This window comes from Zootoca vivipara, chromosome 16 (genome assembly GCF_965207765.1).
Source record: "Zootoca vivipara chromosome 16, rZooViv2.hap1.1, whole genome shotgun sequence".
In the NCBI taxonomy this organism is placed as follows: Eukaryota; Metazoa; Chordata; class Lepidosauria; order Squamata; family Lacertidae; genus Zootoca; species Zootoca vivipara.
This window is the reverse complement of record NC_142599.1, coordinates 37794456-37816091: the sequence shown is the minus strand read 5'-3', so window position 1 is coordinate 37816091 and position 21636 is coordinate 37794456. Positions and strand designations below refer to the sequence as shown.

Sequence of the window (21636 nt, the reverse complement as noted above, 5' to 3'; positions counted from 1 at the left end):
ATGACACCCATAAAAACACTCATTAAATACTGATTGGCTAAAAAGAGAAAATGGATATTACAAAGCCTGTGCAATAGGAACAATGCAGACTAGGTTTGCGCCTAAAATGCAGGTTTTTTCCTTTAATTTTTTTTGGGGAAAGTGACATACAGAAACTGAACTACATTAGGCAGCATTGCTTTGCAAAACTGTGTAAAGTTGGTAAAATTGCAAGCAAGCATTTGTGTGTGCAGACACTGGTACTGAAATGCTAATAAATTTTCATGGTTTTTAATCATTAATAATGATTATTATTTTTAATGATTAATAAAATCGCAAACTAATTTGGTCATGTGTAGAATTGAAGTCAATGATTAAAAAGAGAGATTTTGGGAGAAACCGGAATTGACAGATTTGCCCATGCCTAGACCCAGCCGAAAGGTGGTTGTTGTTAACTGCATTCAAACCCCACTTTTTTCTCTGAAGAGCTCCAGGTGGCAAACATGGTTCTCTCCTCTCCCTGCTCGCCACAACAACCCTGCAAGGTAGGTCAGGCTAAGAGTTCCTCCTCTCCCTGCTTCATCCTCGCAACAACCCTGTGAGGTAGGTCAGGCTGAGAGGCAGTGACTGGCCCCCAGGCCACCCCCAGGGCCAAGTGGGAGGACTCGAACCCTGGTCTCTCCCAGGTCCTAGCCCAGCACTCGAACACACTACACCACACTGGCTCTCGTCCCATTAAAACTCTCCCTGCCGTTCCGGCAAAGGGGAGGTGGCAGGATGCAGGTTAAACCTGACAGGAGGCAAGCAAACTGCTTGGGGTGGAGAAATCAGGGCACTGTGACCGTGACTCCGTTTGTAGCGGTGAGGAGCAGGCCTATGAATAGAGCAGGACTCTGGCCCGCAATGTTTGGTCTGTCAGGGAGCTGACTTGACAAGGGTACAGTTCAAATCCTGCAGAGGCCGCGGCTAATGTTACAACATGACGTGTCAAGGATCCAGTCGGCTCAGTCATGCCAAAATGCCTCATGGGGAGCAGAGGCTGGCGTGATTCCTACACTTCAGGAGGTCCACACATTTATTTTTCAGAGCGCTGGTGAATTGGCCACCTCGGAGGAGCTCACCTTGTGCATCTCTGTGTGAATCTCTCTCTGTGTGGAATGGACTGTTGATGGCTATCAGCCACGACGACCTTGCTCTGCAGTGAAGCAGTAAATGCTTCTGAATCCCAGTTGGTGGAAGCTGCAGGAGGGGGAGAGTGTTGCCTTGTGCTGAAATCTTGCTGAAGAGTTTCCCACAGGTTGGTCACTGGGAGAAGAGGATGCTGAACTAGGTGGGCCCCTTATGGAGGTAGATATATTTAGCTCACCCGTGTGGCGTAATTAATAAAAGAATCGGCTGGACTCCTAGATTGGGCTTAGCACAATCTCCAGTGGGAGAGAGCCCCCTGCAGAATTTAAAACAGTCATAATGCCAGGCAGGGGAATAATAGGTTGTTAGGCCCTTTTATTTACCCCGTTTAGCTTGCTTAGTGCTTCCCCCGTTGCAACGAACAGACCACACTCTTAAGTAAGTTTAAAAGCTTTACTTGCAAAATCCAAAGGTCTGGCTCATGTATCATTCCACGCAGCAGCAAGGAGAACACAGGTAGAATACTCTTGGGTACAAAATATAAAAAAGATAGTTTCAAGATAGACATGTCCTTCCTGGTATGTTACATGGCACAAAGAAGAATAAGCAAAGAAGATTTACTTCCTCCCTCACTGGACCTAACTGAGGTGTGACCTAACTGAGTCTAGCAATACAGCTCTGTGGTCTTAACCCCTTCGTGCCTTAACTAGCCCTATGCTTGCAAATTATGTTTAACTGCAATTTCCCACACCCCTTTGGACAGATCCAGCTGCAGGGGAGTCCTTACATTCTTATGAAGCCCACAAGAAGGGTGAGGCGTCAAACTGCCCCCTCTCTCCTACTGTTGCTAACTCACAACTAATATTCACAGCAAGGCTGCCTCAGATCATGAGGGTAGCAATGGCCTTCCAGAAAGGGATTACTGGATTGCCCACGGAAAGGGTAAAACCAAGATTAAATGCAAAAAGAGAGAGGGGAGGCTGGAGTTTTGATGCAAGCAAGGTGGCACCTGCTTGCTACAAATGTACTTTCACACATGGGAAGCCCCCCCCCCCACCTCATAAATAAACGCCAGTGTGGAAGCCTTCAAAGGAATGGAAAGATTTCTTTCGGAATAAACACTGCAATCAGTGGAATTTAAAACCGCTTAAGGGCTGTAATCTTGGGAGGAGTAAATCGCTCTCAAGCTAAGCAACAGCTGATCGCCTTACCCTCTACAAATTTGTCCGATCCCCTTTTTTAAAGCCATCTAATTTGGTGGCCAGCGTGATTTCCCGCAGCAGGGAGTTCCACAGTTTGGCATTGCGCCACCCCATGAAGGAGCGTGTTTATTTGTTTACCACCCATGTAGCTAAGTATTTCGGGTGGTTTGCGAACATCGATTTTTGCAACCCCAAATGTGAAAGCAAATAAACTGAAAACAAAGAAAAGCAACTGTGTCGGAGCGCAACGCTACCCACCCTAATCCTCCGTACACTCCCTTCAGATATTTATTTTGAAGACTGATGCTCCTCGCGGAGGTCCAGAAGGGGCTGACATCCGTCCTGGACACATTGTCGATGCCGACAAACAGCTCTGAGAAGTCTCCCACAGCCTCTGTTTTTGGCCGGCCTCCACATTGCGTTCTTCTTTGGTCATCCTCGCTGCCTTCCAGGCCTTCGGAGAGCCAAATCAAGAAGGAGCCTCGTGGTACAGCAGATGCCTTAAAAGAAGAAGCAAACACATTTGAGCATCCATAAGCTTTTGCCAGAGCCTGGGTTTCATTTCTGCATTGTGTAGGAATGCAGGAAGCTGTTGGCTGACATCAACAATGTGTCCAGGACCAGTTGTTCCATCTACCTCAGGATTGCCAGCACTGACCGGCAGCAGTGGCTCTCCAGGGTATCGGGAAGGAGACCTTCCCAGCCCTACCCAGAGAGGCCGCTGAGGATTGAACCTGGGCCCTTCTGCATTCAGAGCAGGTGCTCTCTCGTCTTCCTGCAAAAGTAAGAGTCTAGTCCTCATGGTTTTGATTTGAGAGGAAGCTAGGAAGATGCTTTTCACCAAGTCAGACCCTGGGCTCCATCAGGCTCGGGCCTTCGGCATGCAAAGCAGCTGCTCTCTACCACCGCCAAACCCCGACCCTCAGACCCTCGACCGTAACGCCACGTGGCAGGTGGTAGCTGGCCAATTTCCGCTAGGCGGAGTGACTCTGCCCTTTAACTCAGACGGCTGAGGCACAGAGTCAGGGCTCTGTAGGGCATTGACCTTTTCGACAGAGGGTGCCCCATAAGCTCAGGGACAGGGGAGACGGTGACAACTGGAACCTTTGTGCTCCAGGGCATTCTGCATATGCTCAGTGGAACCCTTGCCTTCACTGTTACATTACAGGTGTCCGAACAGGCTCCTGGTGCAGGCTAACGAGTCTCTGGCCCCAGACCCTCTTTTGCCATTTTATAATCACCGCCAGAACCGTCCCTTTCCCACGTCCCTCACTCCAGCCCGTCTCCTCTATTAGGACCAATGGATCAAAGCTGCCGGCCTCTTGCAGAGGGACTTGGCTGGCACAGGCCTGAACCGTGGCCAAATTCCAGGCCCCCCTTCCCCCGTCCCCCTTCCCCCGTCCCCTCTCTCTCTCTCTCTCTTGCCTTGTCCAAACACCGTTGGGACTCCACAGACTCCTGTGGACGGCGTATTTAAGGAGCAGGGACCTCGGGCGCACGGCAAACTCCCTCTGTCGCTCAGAGCTACCTTAAAAACAAAATAAAAAACGCCCAGGGTTGTTTTTTTTCTTTGGTGGCTGGCAAAGTGGCTCTAATGACTCCCTTGGAGAGGACAAGGTAGGGGCAAAAGCAGGCAGATCTCATTCGTGGGGACCTGGACATCCATCTGCACCCATTCTGTTTTGGGGAACTGAATATATCTTTGCGAAGACTGAGAAGCCACAGTGGAAGGGAGCATAAAAAGGCAATTATTATTATTTTTGGCCCAGAGAACATCCATTTTTTTATTAAAAAAAAATCCTCATCCACCTGTCTTCTGCAATTCCAAGATGCTCCTTGCTGTTCTCTTCCTGCAAGTTCTCCCTCAAGCTTGGACTGGGAGCAGTGGTAAGTGTTCACCTTGCTAATTTCTGCACGTTTGCCGCCGGGTGAAGTTGAGCCCCTGTTGTCAACCTTTTGTGGATGGCTAGAGCATAATTCTCCCCCAAATAAACAGAGCAGCCCCGACTCATTTTGCACAAACAAACAAACCCCCAACCAAGTAATAAGCATTTGGACAGAATCGATGGCTACGTTTGCTAACACTGGCTTCTTCCTCTGCTGCAGACATGTCCCTTGAAGGGCATTTTCAATGACTTTGCCCCTGTTCCAGAGGCAGTGTGGCATAGTGGTTGGAGTGTTGGGCTAGGACCCGGGAGACCAGGGTTCAAAGCCCCAGCTGGCTACTGGGTGTTTCCTTGGGCCAGACACTGCCTCTCTCAGCTCAGCCTCCCTGGCAGGGTCGTTGTGCAGATAAAATAGAGACGTATGCAAGCCACCATGAGCTCCTTGAAGGAAAGGTGGGATACAAATGTAAATCATCACCACCAACATCATAGTAGTAGTAATAATAATAATTCACAGAGACCACAGCTAACGAAAGTCATATCGAATGACATATACTTTGCTATTCCTAACTTGGCACAGGGGAGGAATTTGGTCTTCGCTTCTTGCATGACGCTTCCCAAGACAGTACAGGAACACAACTATCACCTGACATTGCCCTTCTCTGAATTTTGCAATGCAGCTGTATAACAAACCCTCCAACCCAAAAAAGTGGGGGAAAATGCATACTTTTTTGGGTGGAAAGTGCCCACAAAGTGCAGGCATTAACCAGAGGAGTCTACAAAAATCACGTCAGCAGAAATTGCATGTCAAAAAATGTGCTCTATTTTTTTTGTGTGCAAAAAATATGCATTAAAATGCTGGAGAATTTTCGCGAGGGCTTAGAAACAAAACGAATGTGGGCACATGCAGGCGTGTGACGAACTGAACCTAGGACTGGGAAAAGGAGGAACTGCTCTGACACTCATCCATTGCGGTCTGCAACCTCTACGAAATGTTATTGTTCTTACAAACAGTAATAATAAATATTACTAGTTATTCTTATCTGTTTTTATTATTTACTATTCATGATTAATATTAATTACTAGTTATTGTAAGATGTTATTAACAATCAATATTAGTTATTTCAGTTATTGTTGATATTATTATTAATATTAGTATTAATACCACCATCACCATTATCATTATATCTTGCCTACCCTTCTCCACCAGATTGCAGGGCAGGTAACAGCAATATAAAATTCAATACAGTCGTACTTTGGATCCCGAACACCTTGCGAGTCGAACATTTTGGTTCCCAAACGCCACAAACCTGGAAGTGAGTGTTCCGGTTTGCGAACGTTCTTTCGAACCCGAATGTCTGATGCTGCTTCCGCGGCTTCTGATTGGCTGTAGGAGCTTCCTGCAGCCAATTGGAAGCCTCGTTGGTTTCCGAACGTTTTGGAAGTCAAACGGACTTCCGGAACGGATTCCGTTCGACTTCTGAGGTACAACTGTATTGAAAGCAGTGGACAGACTAGGGTCGATCCTGTAAATATCTATCTCAGGTGTCAAAGGGCAGGGCAAAGAGGTGTGTAACAACAACAACAACAACAACAACAACAACAACAACAAGCAACACACCCCTGCCCTCCACCCTCCTAGGCAAAACTCTCAAGGAGTCAAGAGAGGAAAATGACTCAAATGGACATCGCACACTCTACCTAAAAAACAGGGAGTGATTTGTTCATTTGGAATTGCCCACACCTTTGCACCCAGGTGATGATGACAACAACGATAATAATAATACATTAGGAGGAAATAGCGGAGAATGTTGTTGTTTAGTCGTGTCCGACTCTTCGTGACCCCATGGACCATAGCACGCCAGGCACTCCTGTCTTGCACTGCCTCCTGCAGTTTGGTCAGACTCATGTTGGTGGCTTCGAGAACACTGTCCAACCATCTCGTCCTCTGTTGTCCCCTTCTCCTTGTGCCCTCCATCTTTCCCAACATCAGGGTCTTTTCCAGGTGGCCAAATTATTGGAGCCTCAGCTTCAGCATCTGCCCTTCCAGTGAGCACTCAGGGCTGATTTCCTTCAGAATGGATAGGTTTGATCTTCTTGCAGTCCATGGGACTCTCAAGAGTCTCCTCCAGCACCATAATTCAAAAGCATCCATTCTTCGGCGACCAGCCTTCTTTATGGTCCAGCTCTCACTTCCATACATCACTACTGGGAAAACCATAGCTTTAACTATACGGACCTTTGTAGGCAAGGTGATATCTCTGCTTTTTAAGATGCTCTCTAGGTTTGTCATTGCTTTTCTCCCAAGAGGCAGGTGTCTTTTAATTTTGTGACTGCTGTCACCTTCTGCAGTGATCATGGAACCCAAGAAAGTAAAGTCTCTCACTGCCTCCATTTCTTCCCCTTTTCTTTCTTTTTATTTCGCAGCGGAGAATACTGTGAAATAAAAAGAAAACCTCGAAGCAGAGCTCTGACAAAGCAGAGCAGATAACATATTCGGAAGAAATATGCTTCCACGTAGAAGAGCCGTGGTCAGAAAATAAAGGCTTTCGAGACATGCAAAATGCGACCTGGCACACAGGAACATCAGAAGCTGCTTTGGACCGAGAGACCCTTGGTCTACCTAGCTCAATATTGCCTACACAGGCCAGCAGAGGCTCTGGAGGGTTTGAGGCAGGAGATGCTGGGGATCAAACCTGGAACCTCCTGCTGGAGGGGGGGGGGCTCTCTCGCTGGACTATTGTGCAAGAAAGAAAGCAGGGTGCTAGCGCAGGCACCCCTAAACTGCAGCCCTCCAGATGTTTTGGCCTACAACTCCCACGATCCCTATCTAACAGGACCAGTGGTCAGGGATGATGGGAATTGTAGTCCAAAACATCTGGAGGGCCGAAGTTTGGGGATGCCTGTGCTAGCGAACAAAGAGCTGATTTAAAGAGGAAGAGAGGATATCTTCTTATACGCCACAGTTGCAGCAAGCATGTTAATTGCTGCAAATTGGAAATCTGACAAACTCCCGTCCATGAAGGAATGGGTTCAAAAATTGATTGAATACTGGAATTAGATAGTTTGTCTGAAAAAAATAAAGAATAAACCAAGACAGGTATTCGTATCAAAATGGGAAGTCTTAAAAATGTATTTTAAAAATAAATATAGCAGTTTAAAGACTGTTGCAGCATTTGACTAATTTCAGTAGCGGCTTCAAGAATAATGTGCGACTCAAGATTAATGAGGAAGCAGTTTAATCATGATAATAGTTTGTATTGGCAACAAATTTTCTATCTTGAATTAAGGAGTAGACGGGAAGTCATTTGTGTTTTGTATTTGGTTTTGCAATGACTGTATTAATTTTCTGTACGGTACGGGTGTGAAGCATGCTTTTTTTTCCTTTGCTCTTTTTGTTTCTGTAATAACTCATTTTTTTAAAAAAAAAAAGAGGAAGAGAGGGAGATGCTTTTCGCCAAGTCGGGCCCCTGGGTCCTTTTCACTCAGTCTTGTCTGCACCAACCAGCAGCATCTCTCCAGGGTTCACAGGAAGGAATCCCCCCCCCAGCCCTAACTGGACAGACCCCTTCCCTATGATGCTTAAAGAAATGTCGTCACTTCGTAGGGTTGTAAGCCAACCAAGTCGATGGACTTAAGTTACCTAAACCAAGAGGAGATTGAGAGCGAGAGGGAGATCTTTTTCTTTAAACCATCTTAAACAGGCATATCCACACTTACCTTTTGCCCAGATCCAAGCACAATTTTTCACCGCTGAAGCACAACAAATGGCAATTTGGGTTTCGTGTGGATAGCTGTTTGCTCTGGTTCAGCGGCAAAGAGCATGATTTCACGGGGAAAGCTCTGGGGCAAAAATAGGGTGCTTGGACAGAGAGATTTAAAGCATGAATGGCACATGGAAAGTGTGCTTAAGCTCTCCATGTGTTTGCATTTCTCAGAGGTCTTAGCTGGACGTCCTCCAGGTGAGAAACGAACAGCTTCATTGTGGAGAAAACTAGCACAATATCCTGTTCTCCTGACATGACAGATGTCTACAAAACTGGGCCTGGCGTGGTGAAAGTGGATAGAATAATCAAATCATAGAACTGTAGAGGTGGGGGGATCCTGAGGGCCATCTAGTCCAACCCCCTGCAATGCAAGAATCTTTTGCCCAACGCGGGACTTGAACCCGCGACCCTGAGATTAAGAGTCTTGTGCTCTACCAACTGAGCTATGGCAGGACAGAAAGAGGTTTCTCCTCCCTTTCCTAACACTAGAACTCACGGACGTTCAGTGAAGCTGAACTTTGGAGGGTTCAGGGCAGATGGAAAGGACTTCTTCGTGCAGCAGAAACTACAGGACTCCCTTCCGCAGGAGGCAGCGAGGGCCAGCAATTTGGATGCTTCCCAAAGCAGATTGGCAGATTCACAGAGGAGGAGGAGCCTATCGATGGCTACTAGTCAGGGTGGCGATGCTCAGCTGCCACAGTCGGAGGGAGCAGGGGCGGATGAAGGGGGGCAGTGGGGAGCGGGCCGCCCCGGGTGTCAGCACTGGGGGTGTGTGTGACAAAATGGTGGGTGGCACTCACCGCGGGGCCTGCAGCTCGCCCGAGCCACGCGTCTTTGCTGGGAGTGACGCGGTGGCTTGGGCGCCCGCTGCTCCAAGCGGTCCGCCCATTGCCTCCCCCTCAGCTGTAGCACGGCTGAGTGGGCGGAGGCAGGCAGAGCATCCTGCCCCGCCCCCTCTTGTGCTTGGATCCTGCTTCCTGGTTTCCCCACATGCATCTGTGAGACCAGGGTCCTGGACTGATCCAGCAGGCTCTTCTTATTTTCACAAGAAATCCCTCAAAAATAGCTTCCCAGCTCCCTTTGTCTGTCAAGGCCCAGTCTCAGCTCCCTGGCCCCTGCCCAGCCCCTGGCAGGATCCCAGGCGCTGACTCAGCAGCTGCAGGGAGCTTCCTTGCCCGATGGAGAGATGGAGCCTTGCCCTTATCCCTCAGGCTCTTTTTATGTTCTCATGACAAACTTCAGCCTGGTGCCTGCATTAAAGTCTTCTGGGAACATTGTGACTAAAGCCATGGGCTCTTCTGACGTCCTTATGGAACCTCCAGGTCCAGAGGCAGTCTATCTTGATTCCTAGGTTCTTTGGGGGCATTGGGCGCTGGACTAGATGGGCCATTGGCCTGATCCAGCAGACTTTTCTTATGGTATTATGGAGTAAAGGAGTGGACTTTATCATGTTGGCAGGCACTTATACACATAGCACTCGAGGGTAGAGAGAGGGAGATGAAATGTAAACAGTGAGGCTAGATAGAACCCCCCCCCCCCCAAAAAAAACCCCCTATAAAGCTCCAATGCTCACAAGTGACCATTTACAGCAGCGGACATTGGCGCTAACATAACCATCCTGTTAATGGAAACAAAATAAAAAAATTCCTTCCAGTAGCACCTTAGAGACCAACTAAGTTTGTCATTGGTATGAGCTATCGTGTGTATGTACACTTCTTCATATACACTGAAACAGAAGTCACCAGACCCTTATACGGTATATAGCAAGAGGGTGGGGAGGCGTATTAGTATTACTCAAAAGGGTGGTGGGAATGGGTGATTGGCTGATGGGTGTGGTAAATCTGTTGACAACTGTTAACGACTGGTAAACCTGTTGACGACTGTTAACGACAGTCGTCACACCTATCAGCCAATCACCCATTCCCACCCCCCTTCTGAGTAATACCCCTCCCCACCCTCTCACTATATATAAGGGTCTGGTGACTTCTGTTTCAGTGTATCTGAAGAAGTGTGCATGCACACGAAAGCTCATACCAATAACAAACTTAGTTGGTCTCTAAGGTGCTACTGGAAGGAATTTTTTAATTTTGTTTCGACTACGGCAGACCAACAGGGCCATCCCACCTCTGCTTAAAAACCTCCAAGGAAGGAGAGTCTGCCGCCTTTCAAGGGAGCCCATTTCACTGTCGAATGGCTCTTTCCGGCAGGAATTTCTTCCAAGTGTTTAATGGGAATCTCCTTTCTTTTCGCCCTTACTTCTTCCAAGCTATTGGGGAGGGGGGGACAGAAGGAAGACGTCTCCCCCACTTTTTTCCAAGTTCACGCGACCGAGGTAGATTTAGCAGCAGCCCGAGAGAAATCCTCCTGCAAATCAGATCCCTGGGAAGGGACTGGCTTCCTTTTCAGGCATGGAACGAAATTCCAATTTGCTTATCAGCTTTGACTCAGGTTTCTTCTGTTGCAGCTGACGGCTCACCACTTTTAAGTCCCAGGTGTGATTTAACATATCCCTCTCTCTACCTACATGCATTCATGTATGTACAGATATATATATTTCAGCTACAAATAAATTTAAAAGCATGCACCAGCTTTTTCGACGTGTAATCAGAGATGGGCTTTTTAGATTCGGTGTTTGAGCAGACTCTCAAACATTCCCTGGGGGTGGAGTGACCTTTTGTAAAAGCTCTTTCGTATTTTTTTTTAAACATATGAAAGGAGCCAGCTTAAAAGGGCAGAACCTCTCTGAGGGCAAGGATCTGGTACTGGCCAATAAACTTTTCAAAATGCCACATGTGATTATGTCATGAGATGATGGGTGTGTGTGAGAGAGCAGTTGTGTCTTAACAGGACAAGATGGAACCTCCTGTTCAGATGCAGTCTACCTCAGATTATAAAATACAGGGGAACAGCAGCAGGGGAGGGCTAGTGTCTTCTTGCCCTGCATGGGGGCTTCCCGATGGGGCATCGCTGGGGGGGGAGGGCAAAAGAGGAAAACAGAGTTCTGAGCACAAGAGCCTTCTGCCCTCCTGCGATTTCCAGCAACTGGTATTCAGAAGCATCTCTGTGTTGTGTGAATAAGTCCTTTCTTTTATCTGTCTGATTGCTCAGCTTCATTGGATGCCCATGAGTTCCAGAGTTATGAGAGAGGGAGGAAAACTTTCCTCTGTCCACTTTCCCCAGGGCCGGATTTAGGTTTGATGAGGCCCTAAGCCCTTTATATGTCCAGCTGTCCTTTGTCAACAACAAATTGTCGCTGTTTTTTGTTGTTGTTGAATATATGCTATATGGTAATTTATGGACCTAATAGGTATCTAAAGCCATTTGCACATAACAAAATATGTATTTTATCAAAGTAATTGTTGAACTGAAACCAGTGATATTTGAGAGAGCAGGCTAGCTCTTACATCATAGGAGCCTACACAACACAAAACACTGTTGCTGTACGTAGGTTTTATTTTATTTGTTTTTTAATCTTTCTGTATATTTTGGAAATGTACATCCAGGTTTTTTTTTCATTTAATTTTTTTTTGGGGGGGGGCCAAGAGAGTGGGGCCCTAAGCTATAGCTTGCTTAGCTTATATGTAAATCTGGCACCGGATTTTCCCCATGCCATGCATTATTCTATAAACTTCCATCATTTTGCCTCTTACTTGCCTTTTCTCCAAACTAAAATGTCCCAAAACGCTACATGCTTTCCTCAGAGGGGCTGCCCTAATCAGATTCTTTACCAAGGGCCTCTGGAAGCCACTGTTACTCACAGGGGAACGTGGTTCGAATGCTAGGACTGTGCCCCTGCACTTGCCGCACTGCTCAGGCCCGTAGCTCAGTGACAGAGCCCCTGCCTTGCAAGAGGGAGGTTCCAGGTTCAATCCCCGGCTGCTCCAGGTAGGGGTGGTAGTGTCACCCCCCCTGCCCGATTTGAGACCCTGCTGCCAGACAATGCTGAGCTCGGTGGACCAATAGCTGACTAAGATTTAGCAACACTGACTCACCACTTCTCTTCTCCCTTTGCAGGATCCCACTGGACATATGAAGGTAAGGAGAGGCCGTTTCCTCCCAGTGTCTGAATTTGCTTTCCAGAATTTCAAATGCATTCATTTGTTGCCAGTGGTAAGTTTGCTACAGCGCCACGTTCAAGGAGGCCCCCCTCCCTGAGTTGCAGGGAGCACCAATGAAGCAATGCCAGGCTGCGTAGTCCAATGATAAGCTCCTGAGCATGCACAGAATGCCTTTGTCTATCCACCTTCTTTCCCTGTGGCATCAGTGTGGTATAGCGGTTAGAGGGGGACCTGGCAGACCAGGGTTCAAATCCCCCACTCTGCCATGACATGAAGCTGGTTGGGTCACTCACCCTTGTCCTAACCTTTTCTGCAGGGTTGTTGCGAGGATCAAATGGAGAGAACTATGTACATTGCAAATGAAATAAATGCAACACATATGCAATAAACAAAGAGAGGAAATAATCAAGTTCGTTTCATGCAGGTCTTGGGAGAGGCAAATAACTTGAAAGATTGCGTCTCCCTATGCAAACCAACCTGGTGTTAAGATCCCTGGTGATCACCTTGCAAGTGGTGCGGCTGCACTCGGGCACACAGCCGAGGACGGTGCCATCTCAGAGACCAGTAGGTGTTTGTCCATCTTCTGGAAGGAGGTGTGAGGGTCTGATAGGGTCCTAGAGTCCTCCTCCTCCTCTCCAATGCCAGGCAAACCATTAGCAGACTGCCAGAGCCTTGCACCTTGTTCCCAAAACCTGGCGCCTTGTTTACCTGGCTTAAGCCAGCACTGCGAGGGCTGGTGGGAGGTTGTCAAGTGGCCTCTCACATGGAGGCATATTACCAAGGTCCGCCCCGTCCCCTTGGTCTCATCAGCATCAGAGGCCTGGTTGGTGGTGACAAGAGACAGAGCCTTTTCTGTGGCAGCTCCCAGATTGCGGAATTCCTTCCCGAGAAAGTCTAGACTGGCTCCCTCTTTGTTATCCTTCCGCCAGCAGGCTGACGCCTTCCTGCTCAGACAGGCCTTTGGAAACAAAGGTTCAGATGCTGCTGCTGTCTGGGCAAACACTCATGCTCATTGGGTACATTCAAATGAAGGGAAACTACTGCATATCAGCCTAAGCAAGTTGTGGTTCCTTCTTTTGGTTAATTTGCTATAACTTTTGATAGTAAAGGTAAAGGGACCCCTGACCGTTAGGTCCAGTTGCGGATGACTCTGGGGTTGTGGCGCTCATCTCGCTTTATTGGCCGAGGGAGCCGGCGTACAGCTTCCTGGTCATGTGGCCAGGATGACTAAGCCACTTTCTGGCAAACCAGAGCATGGAAACGCCGTTTACCTTCCCGCCGGAGCGGTACCTATTTATCTACTTGCACTTTGACATGCTTTTGAACTGCTAGGTTGGCAAGTGCTGGGACCGAGCAACGGGAGCTCACCCCGTTGCGGGGATTTGAACCGCTGACCTGATCAGCAAGCCCTAGGCTCTGTGGTTTAGACCACAGCGCCACCCGCGTCCCATAACTTTTGATAGAATACAGGTAATTGAAAGGACATTGTTGCATTACATTCTTCATTAAATAATATTTCTGTTGATATATAATTTTATGGCATCGCTCCAAAAAAAGTGGTGTTATGGGCAATCAAACCTCGGAAATACACTTTCCCCACAATTTTGGCCACCAGTGTAAATTGCGGGGACTCAGTGTGCTACTCTGATGTGTCTAAAGGGCTGCTTTGAGCAAGTTTGCTTCTGTCGCCTTGCGTTTTATAACTCTGCCGTTCAATGTCATAAGCTGCCTTATGATGGATAGTCCTGTTGGTTAGAGCATGGTGCTGATAACGCCTAGGTCTTGGGTTCGATCCCTATACGGGACAGCTGCGTATTCCTGCATTGCAAGGGGATGATCCTCAGGGTCCCCCCCAACAATTATATGATTCTATATGGATCGCAACTTGGGGTAAATACATTAAATTAGGGGTTCCCAAAGCAAGAGGTGGTGTTTCCTGAGGGCGGGCGGGATCACCTAGAGGGTGCCAAGAGGCAAGGGGGGTATTGAGTCAAGGGATAAATGACTCAGACTTTGCAAAGCTGTCTCTTCTTCTTGGGCGATCACTCATAGCCAAGTAAGATTGTCTTCCACAAAAGCGGTTTTAACAATGAGTCCGTAACAATGAGTTGCGGAGACACCATTGATGGAATCTTTTGAGGCTGGTACCACTGGATGAAATTCCCCTTTTGCCAAACTAATCAAACCAAATAGTTTCCACTGGATTTTGAAGAAATGTGCAACTAGTTGTTGCTGTTTCAAAGTTTTTTTGTGTTAGTTTTTCCCCCTTACTGGGTCATGCAAACTGTTATTCTGAATAATGCTTTGTATAGGACAGGGTAAGGGGCACTGGGGATAAATTTGTGGAACCAAGATGGAGGGAGGCCCTAAAAAGTTTGGGAACGGCTGTATTACATGGAGAGAGAAAAAACAATTCTCCCCTCTGGCCTCTAAGCCCCCAAAAGTCCTTTTTGTAATTCCTGAGTGTGTTTTCTACAGCAGCTCGGCTGTTTCCCCCCAGCTAAAACCTTCCGCACCAAATCGCCGTCCCAATTAGCAAAGGAACCGGCGACGTTCCAATGAGGTTAGCACTGCAGCACTCAGCCGGGCAAGCTTGATCCTCTTTCACGGGGAGTAATCCAGTTCCACCCCCCCCCCCAAGCTCACCCAGAGTGGCCAACTCATGGGAAAGAAACAAAGGCATTGTTGATGTTGAAGGAATGAAAAGGGCTTAGCCGTGGCGGCTGCGAAGGCTGGCTGAGATCCCTCAGCTGGGATTGGCGTTATTTGGGGGGAGAAGTTCTCTTTGGTTTGCATTTAAAGGCGAACCTGTCTGAATTTGCTTCTCCCAAAACCATCTGCAGAGCGAATCACAGCCACCCATTACAATTCAGAATTCTCTGAATTTTGCAACGCAGGCCTCTGACGAAGCAATGTGTCCAAAAATGCATATGCTGGGCAAAGCATGGAGATGCTTATTATGGAGGTGGTCATTTCCTTAATAGTTGCGTCTGTGTGCATGCGCGCACACACAATCTGTTAGTGAAAATAACATTTTAGAAAAGTATTCAATTAGGGGAAATTGCATGAGGAAAATGCACATACAGTGAAACCTCGGGTTATGAACACTTTGGTTTATGAATTTTCGGTTTACGAACGCTGCGGACCCATCTGGAACGGATTAATCCACTTTCCATTACTTTCATTGGGAAAGTTCGCTTCAGTTTATGAACGCTTCACTTTATGAACAGACTTCCGGAACCAATTGTGTCCATAAACCGAGGTACCACTGTATTTGAATAAATTTGCCTTAAAATGCTGATCATTTTTCATGAGGACCAGTACCTTTTTTTTTTTTAAAGGGTAAATAGATTTGGAAATGTTGAAAAAAGTAGAAACTGGGATGCCTGCATTGCATTGCCTGTGGTGACTCTTTGGGTCTCTTCCAACAAGTCTATGAGCCTATAAAATGGATATTGATGTTTTCACCTCTCCTGAGCAGCAAATAGTAAAAAATGACCAAAAAATTGGAGAAAAAAGGTGTGCCATGATGCAGTTAGCGAAAATCGGGGGGCAACGATCAAGCAGAATGGTGTCAAAGTCCCCCAAAGGCTCTTGAGCTCTCATTGGTTCATCCCAGGCCCCTCCTACCAATGGGCGGGGCTTGAGAAGCATGAGGGATGGCTGGGAAATTGCGAGGACTTCTGATGGAGCTCGTTCATACATCTCACGTGTATAGATACTTGCCTGTGCTATAATCATCCTGCCTGCTGTGTTGGTAGAGGCTGGATCGTCAGGGCAAATGGATCTCTGCCCCACCACCTCAGCCAGACCCCCACCTCTCAGCCTTCTCGCAGAGAAGCAACTGGTCTTGTTCAGAGAGGTATGATAGCTTCCTCCTCCTCCTCCTCCTCCTCCTCCTCCTCCTCCTCCTCCTCCTCCTCCTCCTCCGTGGATTTCTCTTTTAAGGCCATCTAATTTGGTGGCCATTACTGCTTCCTGTGGCAGGGAGTTCCACGGTTTAACTATGTGCCATGTGAAGAAGTCCAGCAGCATCTGCAGGGTTAGAGATGTTGCCCCCACCTGACGTACAGAGCCCAGGGTTCAAGTGCATCCCTGGGGCTGGTCCTGATGGCAGCAAACTAACTCCTAGTGGGGGGGGACAACGACCTCAAATCACTCACACACATCCACACCCATGGTTGACTTGATTGTAAAATTTAAAAAAAGGTGCACATGAAGTGGGGTTTCCCCACCCCCCAAAAGTCCCCCCCAATAATTTTAATTGGATTTTACAAGTACTGTATAAAATAATAATAATACAACCATATACACCCACATTTAAAGATTCCTCCGAATTTCTGGACTTCCCACCTTGGGTCCTTGTTTTTTTTACCTTTTCTACTGCATCTTTTTCAATAATCCATATTTTATATAACTCCATTATCTCCATAGTACTTGCTACATTACAAGTATTATTGCAACCCCGCTAATGTTTTCATCTGTTTACAGTGGTCTCCAAGATAAATTGTAATCCCCACCCCCCAAATCTTTGTTAAAGTTTGGTCTTTTGGTCTTCTTGGTTCCTGAGCTTTCCGGTCAGTTTCACCATTTCGGCATAGTCTAACAATTTAATTTACCATTCTTCTCTGGTCGGGACTTTATCTTCTTTCCATCTCTGGGCTAATAACATCCGGGTGGCTGTTGTCGCATACATAAAAAGCCTTTTCTGCACCCTTGGAATATCTGCTCCTAAGGTAAAGGTAAAGGGACCCCTGACCATTAGGTCCAGTCGTGACCGACTCTGGGGTTGCGCACTCATCTCGCATTATTGGCCGAGGGAGCCAGCGTATAGCTTCCAGGTCATGTGGCCAGCATGACAAAGCCGCTTCTGGCAAACCAGAGCAGCACATGGAAACGCCGTTTACCTTCCCGCTGTAGCGGTTCCTATTTATCTACTTGCATTTTGACGTGCTTTCGAACTGCTAGGTTGGCAGGAGCTGGGACCAAGCAACGGGAGCTCACCCCGTCACAGGGATTCGAACCGCCGACCTTCTGATCAGCAAGCCCTAGGCTCAGTGGTTTAACCCACAGCGCCACCTGGGTCCCAGGTAAAATTCCCAATAAAAAAAAGCCGCTGGTTTTATTTTGCAAAAGTTAAATTAAACATTTTCCCTATCTATCTATCTATCTATCTATCTATCTATCTATCTATCTATCTATCTATCCATAATGTAGTAATACATAATACATTATACCTTAATACATAGTTGTATTAAAAAATAACTTTTCAGCAAATGATATCTATATCTATATCTATCATTTCCTGATTTTTTTTATATACAAATCTTGCCCTGATAGGTTGCTCACTTGCCTGCCCTCATTCATTTTTCCTAGTTGCAGAAAAACAAAGGGTTGCACCAAACGAAGCTCTACTCAGAGTAGAACCCAGTGAAATTCATGGGCTCAGGTTTAGTCATCTGTATGTCTTTTCCAATGGGTCGGGCTAACTGTTTGGTGATGACGGCGAATTTTCATTCCAAGGGGCGGAAAACAACTCCCCCACCCTCCAACCATGTGCTGTCATTTTAAGCTCTGAGGCCACCGGAATGACAATCGCGCCAGGCAGGGAAAAAGCAAACAGCTTTATCCTTGCTTCCCCGCATGGAAGGAAAACCTTTGGAGCCAGCGGAGAGCTGGGCGAGCGCTTGAATTGAAATGCAAGGGAGCGTGTGATGCGTCCCTCCTGCCTTGCAAGGGGGGCGGCCATTCAGAGGCAAACCTCTTTCACAGAAAGAGAGAGGACCTGACTTGCCTTTTCGCCTTTTTTTCTTTTTTGGCGAGGAAAAGACGTCCCTTATTACTGGTGGAGCTGGCACTGGGTGCCAATGCTAGGAAGCAGATGAGGACAGGCAAAAAGCTCTTTGTGGGTGGCAGCGGGGTGGACAGAGTGGCACAGATTTTGGGGGTGGTCAGATGCAGACTGTGTATTCGCCAGGATCAGTTTTTATGGTTAATTTGAATAAATCTTTTCTGGTTGCGTGCTCTTTCATTTTTTTACATATGCCGGCTTAGAAACTCCAGAATTTAAAGTGGCTTAGAAATATTGATGGCTGGTCCTTCCAGCTTACTATAGAGTAAGCGTTACAAGGACATACTATCAGCAAGATACAGCACGGCCTTGCTCTTTTTATTTTTTATCATCATTTATAAAATCATATTGGCGGGGTGTTGCAGGACACCATTACTAATGAACAGAGAGGGGTGACCGAATCTGACAGCTGCAGTTACCCAGAATCCCTCGCAACACCACCTTCTTCGCCTCTGCTCCACTCCAGAGACCCGCACCCCTCCCGCTTGGATTCAACCCTGCCTTAAGGAAGGCTTAAGGATCAGCATATGCACACATTTCCACATGACTAGCAACTTAGGAGCCATAATTCCCTGTCAATGGTATCTCATTCACAATGGAAGACTCTGAACAAAAGACAGTGATAAACTCTTATGAAAATGTTAATTTCTCTTTGTGTTTAGGAATTCACACCTGGGAGGGGTGATAGGAGGACTAGGAGAGGTGTCAAAAGTGCTCAGATTTCTACCTTGAACCCTCCTTTTTTGTGAGGTATTGATTACACAGCTGTGATGTAGGAATGATGTATTGGGGGCGTTTCTTGATGATGGGGAAACTGATAAAAGTGAAGGTTCTCTTTTGTTCTGGGTTCCTTCCTTGTTCTCCTGCGTGAGGGGAAGGACCCTGTTGCAACAGCAAATAAAGTCTTTGCTTCTCAAACTTCTCTGGTTGGCCTCTGTTATATATTCTCCAACCGATGGAGAACCCAATAAGGCTCTTGTGTACCCCATAAGGGAATAAGAGCAGATTTTTGCTTAGAACACATCTCTCTATTCCTATGTTGTCTTCTTCTTTGGCGATCTCTTGTAGCCGAGTAAGATTGTCTTCCATAAACATGGTTTTAACAATAGGTTCGTTACTATGGAGGCCAATTCTGGATCCACACATCCTTCCACAGTGGGGATATTGGTTTCCAGGTGGAAGTTGATCACGGTGTGGATTTGCCAAGCGTGCCTTCCTCTTAGCACATTTCTCCCTTGTGTCCTGAGATCAAGTTTCTTCAAAGCCCATGACACCTTTGGTAAAGGCTGTTCTCCACCTGGAGCGCTCGCAGGCTAGTGTTTCCCAATTGTTTGTGTTTATACTGCATTTTTAAAGATTTGCCTTGAGACAGTCTTAAAACCTCCTTTGGTGACCACCAGCATTACGCTTTCCATTTTTAAGTTTGGAATAGAGTACTGTAGTTGCTTTGGAAGACGATCATCAGGCATCTGCACAACATGACCTGTCCAACGAAGTTGATGTTGAAGAATCCTTGCTTCCACACTGGTGATCTTTGCTTCTTCCAGTACACTGATATTAGTTTGCTTGTCTTCCCAAGTGATGTGTAAAACTTTTCAGAGACACGCCGTTGATGGAATCTTTCGAGGAGTTGGAGATGACGTTCAGAAGTGGTCCATGTATCACAAGCATATAGTAAGATTGGCAGTACAATAGCTTTGTAAAAAACCATTTTGGTTTCCCTGCGTATATCCCGGTCCTCAAACACTCTGCACTTCAGTCGGGAGAAAGCCGCACTCGCAGAGCTCAGGCGATGCTGGATTTCGCTGGAATTTTGGCATCAATTCCTATAGTTTATTCCTATGTTGTACACGTGATAAGAAAGCAAGGGAATTAAGATCAACACATTCTTGTTTGATCCACCACATGTATTACCACGGCGTTTTCTTTTCCAAATACTTAGAAGCATTTGTTTAAACCATGAAGATATTCTGCTCTGCCCATGTTCCGTGTCTGCACTGATGGTGCTTAATGCTTAATGCTTAAACTCACAATATCTTCTCTCTTCTCTTTCTAACTTTCGCTCTGGAAAATTTTCATTTTCTTATAATTTTAAAACTTCAATAAAAGTTAGATGGGGGAAAAGAACCTTAAATAATGAAGACGGCAGAAAAGGACTGTTCTCTCGCTGATCACAGAGAAGGAGCTCGGAGATCGACCTCAAGGTCTGGGTGGGATTGTACAGGGATAGGTGGTTCGAAAGAAGATCTCTCATGAATGAAATAAAGAGTTGTATCCAATGTGAGGCATGAAGTTAGAGTCACTTATGACACTGATCCCCCCTTTCCTTTTCCTTCTGTGATTGAACCCCTATCTGGAGACTTCCCTGGCTTTTTTCTGGCCCACATAGGACCAGTCTGGATAGTTGGCCTTGGTGAAGATTTGACGTTTTCTCCCCCAAGAAGATTTGATTCTGGGCTTCCACTCAAATGAGGCTGCATTTTAATCCTGTTTTTAAGTTGTATTTTAATCAATTGTCTTTATAGCTGATGTTAGCCGCCCTGAGCCCGGTCTTGGCCGGGAAGGGTGGGCGGGGTATAAATAATAATAATAATAATTAATTATTATTATTATTGCTGGGAGGTCGATGCACCAAGGGAAACATGAGTCTAAGAATTGGCTGTGGAGTAACGAGAATCTGCTAATGCAATTCTTGTGTTGTATTCTTTGGATGGCTTGCAACGTTTAAATTCTGCCATCCGCTACTGCAACAGCACTTGAAAGAGAACTACCTGGAAATGATTTTCAGATGGTATTTAAATCTACTCAGATTTGCTAAAATGTATAGGGCTGAATTAGTTAAATGCTGGAGATGCAATAAGGCTGAGTTCTATCATATGTGGTGGGCTTGTAAAAGGGTATTGGGAAATGATCCATAATGAATCGAAAAAAATGTTTAAAAGTACTTTTCCCAAACAACAACAATAACAACTACAACTACTACAACAAAAACCAGAGTCCTTTTTGTTGGGGATAATTCAGACAGAAATTCCCAGGTGTCAAAAAAGGTTATTTATGTATGCAACTACTGAGGCTAGTGTTTTGTTAGCCCAAAAATGGGAAACGAGGGAGGTTTCAACTAAAGAAGAGTGGAAACTTTATCTGATGGAATATGCACATGTTGCAGACTTAAGTTACAGAATAAGAAAACAAGAAGCATATATGTTTAAAGAAGATTGGAAAATGTTTATTAAATATATGGGTGAAAATTGTGTACGTATGAAAATGTTGGCAGCATTAAGATTAAATTCAACAGTGTAAATAAGTTTTGATGGATTCAAAAATGGAATAGTGAATAGTTCAGTTTGTGTAAAATATGCAGGGATCTATGGCATGCAAACCTAACCATGGAAAGGGAAGAAGGGAAGTCACTGATATTTTAAAGGTTGTTTAAATGAAGATTCTAAAATGTAAAATAGAAAAACTTAATAAAAATGATACGCGGGGGGGGGGGGGGAGATGGCAAAAAGTTGTGCATTTACTAACCCCTGATTTTCCCTAAAAACAGAATAAGAGCCTGCTGGATCGGGCCAAAGGCCCATCTAATCCAGCACCCTGTTCTCACAGTGGCCAAACAGGAAACGCACAAGCAGGAGTTGAGCACAAGACCAATTCTCCCCTCCTGTGGTTTCCAGCAATCACAGAAGCATTTCTGCCTCTGACTGCAGAGGTAGAACTACTAGCCCTGGCTAGTAGCAATCAATAGCCTTCCCCCCCCCTCCATGA

The 21636-nt window shown here is 46.3% G+C and overlaps 1 protein-coding gene across 4 annotated transcripts in view; it reads left to right on the top strand.

The window, feature by feature from the left end:
* The first annotated feature begins 3654 nt into the window (after window positions 1–3654).
* The window catches only part of CA14 (carbonic anhydrase 14), a 29959-nt gene continuing 11977 nt past the window's right edge, over window positions 3655–21636 (top strand). Inside the window, exons 1-2 of one of the 4 annotated variants that reach the window (XM_035098212.3) lie at window positions 3655–4196; window positions 11977–11997. In XM_035098212.3, coding sequence (XP_034954103.1) covers window positions 4139–4196; window positions 11977–11997 — 79 coding nt within the window. In that variant the 5' untranslated portion in view covers window positions 3655–4138. Of the gene's footprint in view, window positions 4197–11976; window positions 12073–21636 lie in introns of all 4 variants that reach the window. The other 3 variants (XM_035098211.3, XM_088659734.1, XM_088659733.1) reach the window with 3 other exon arrangements.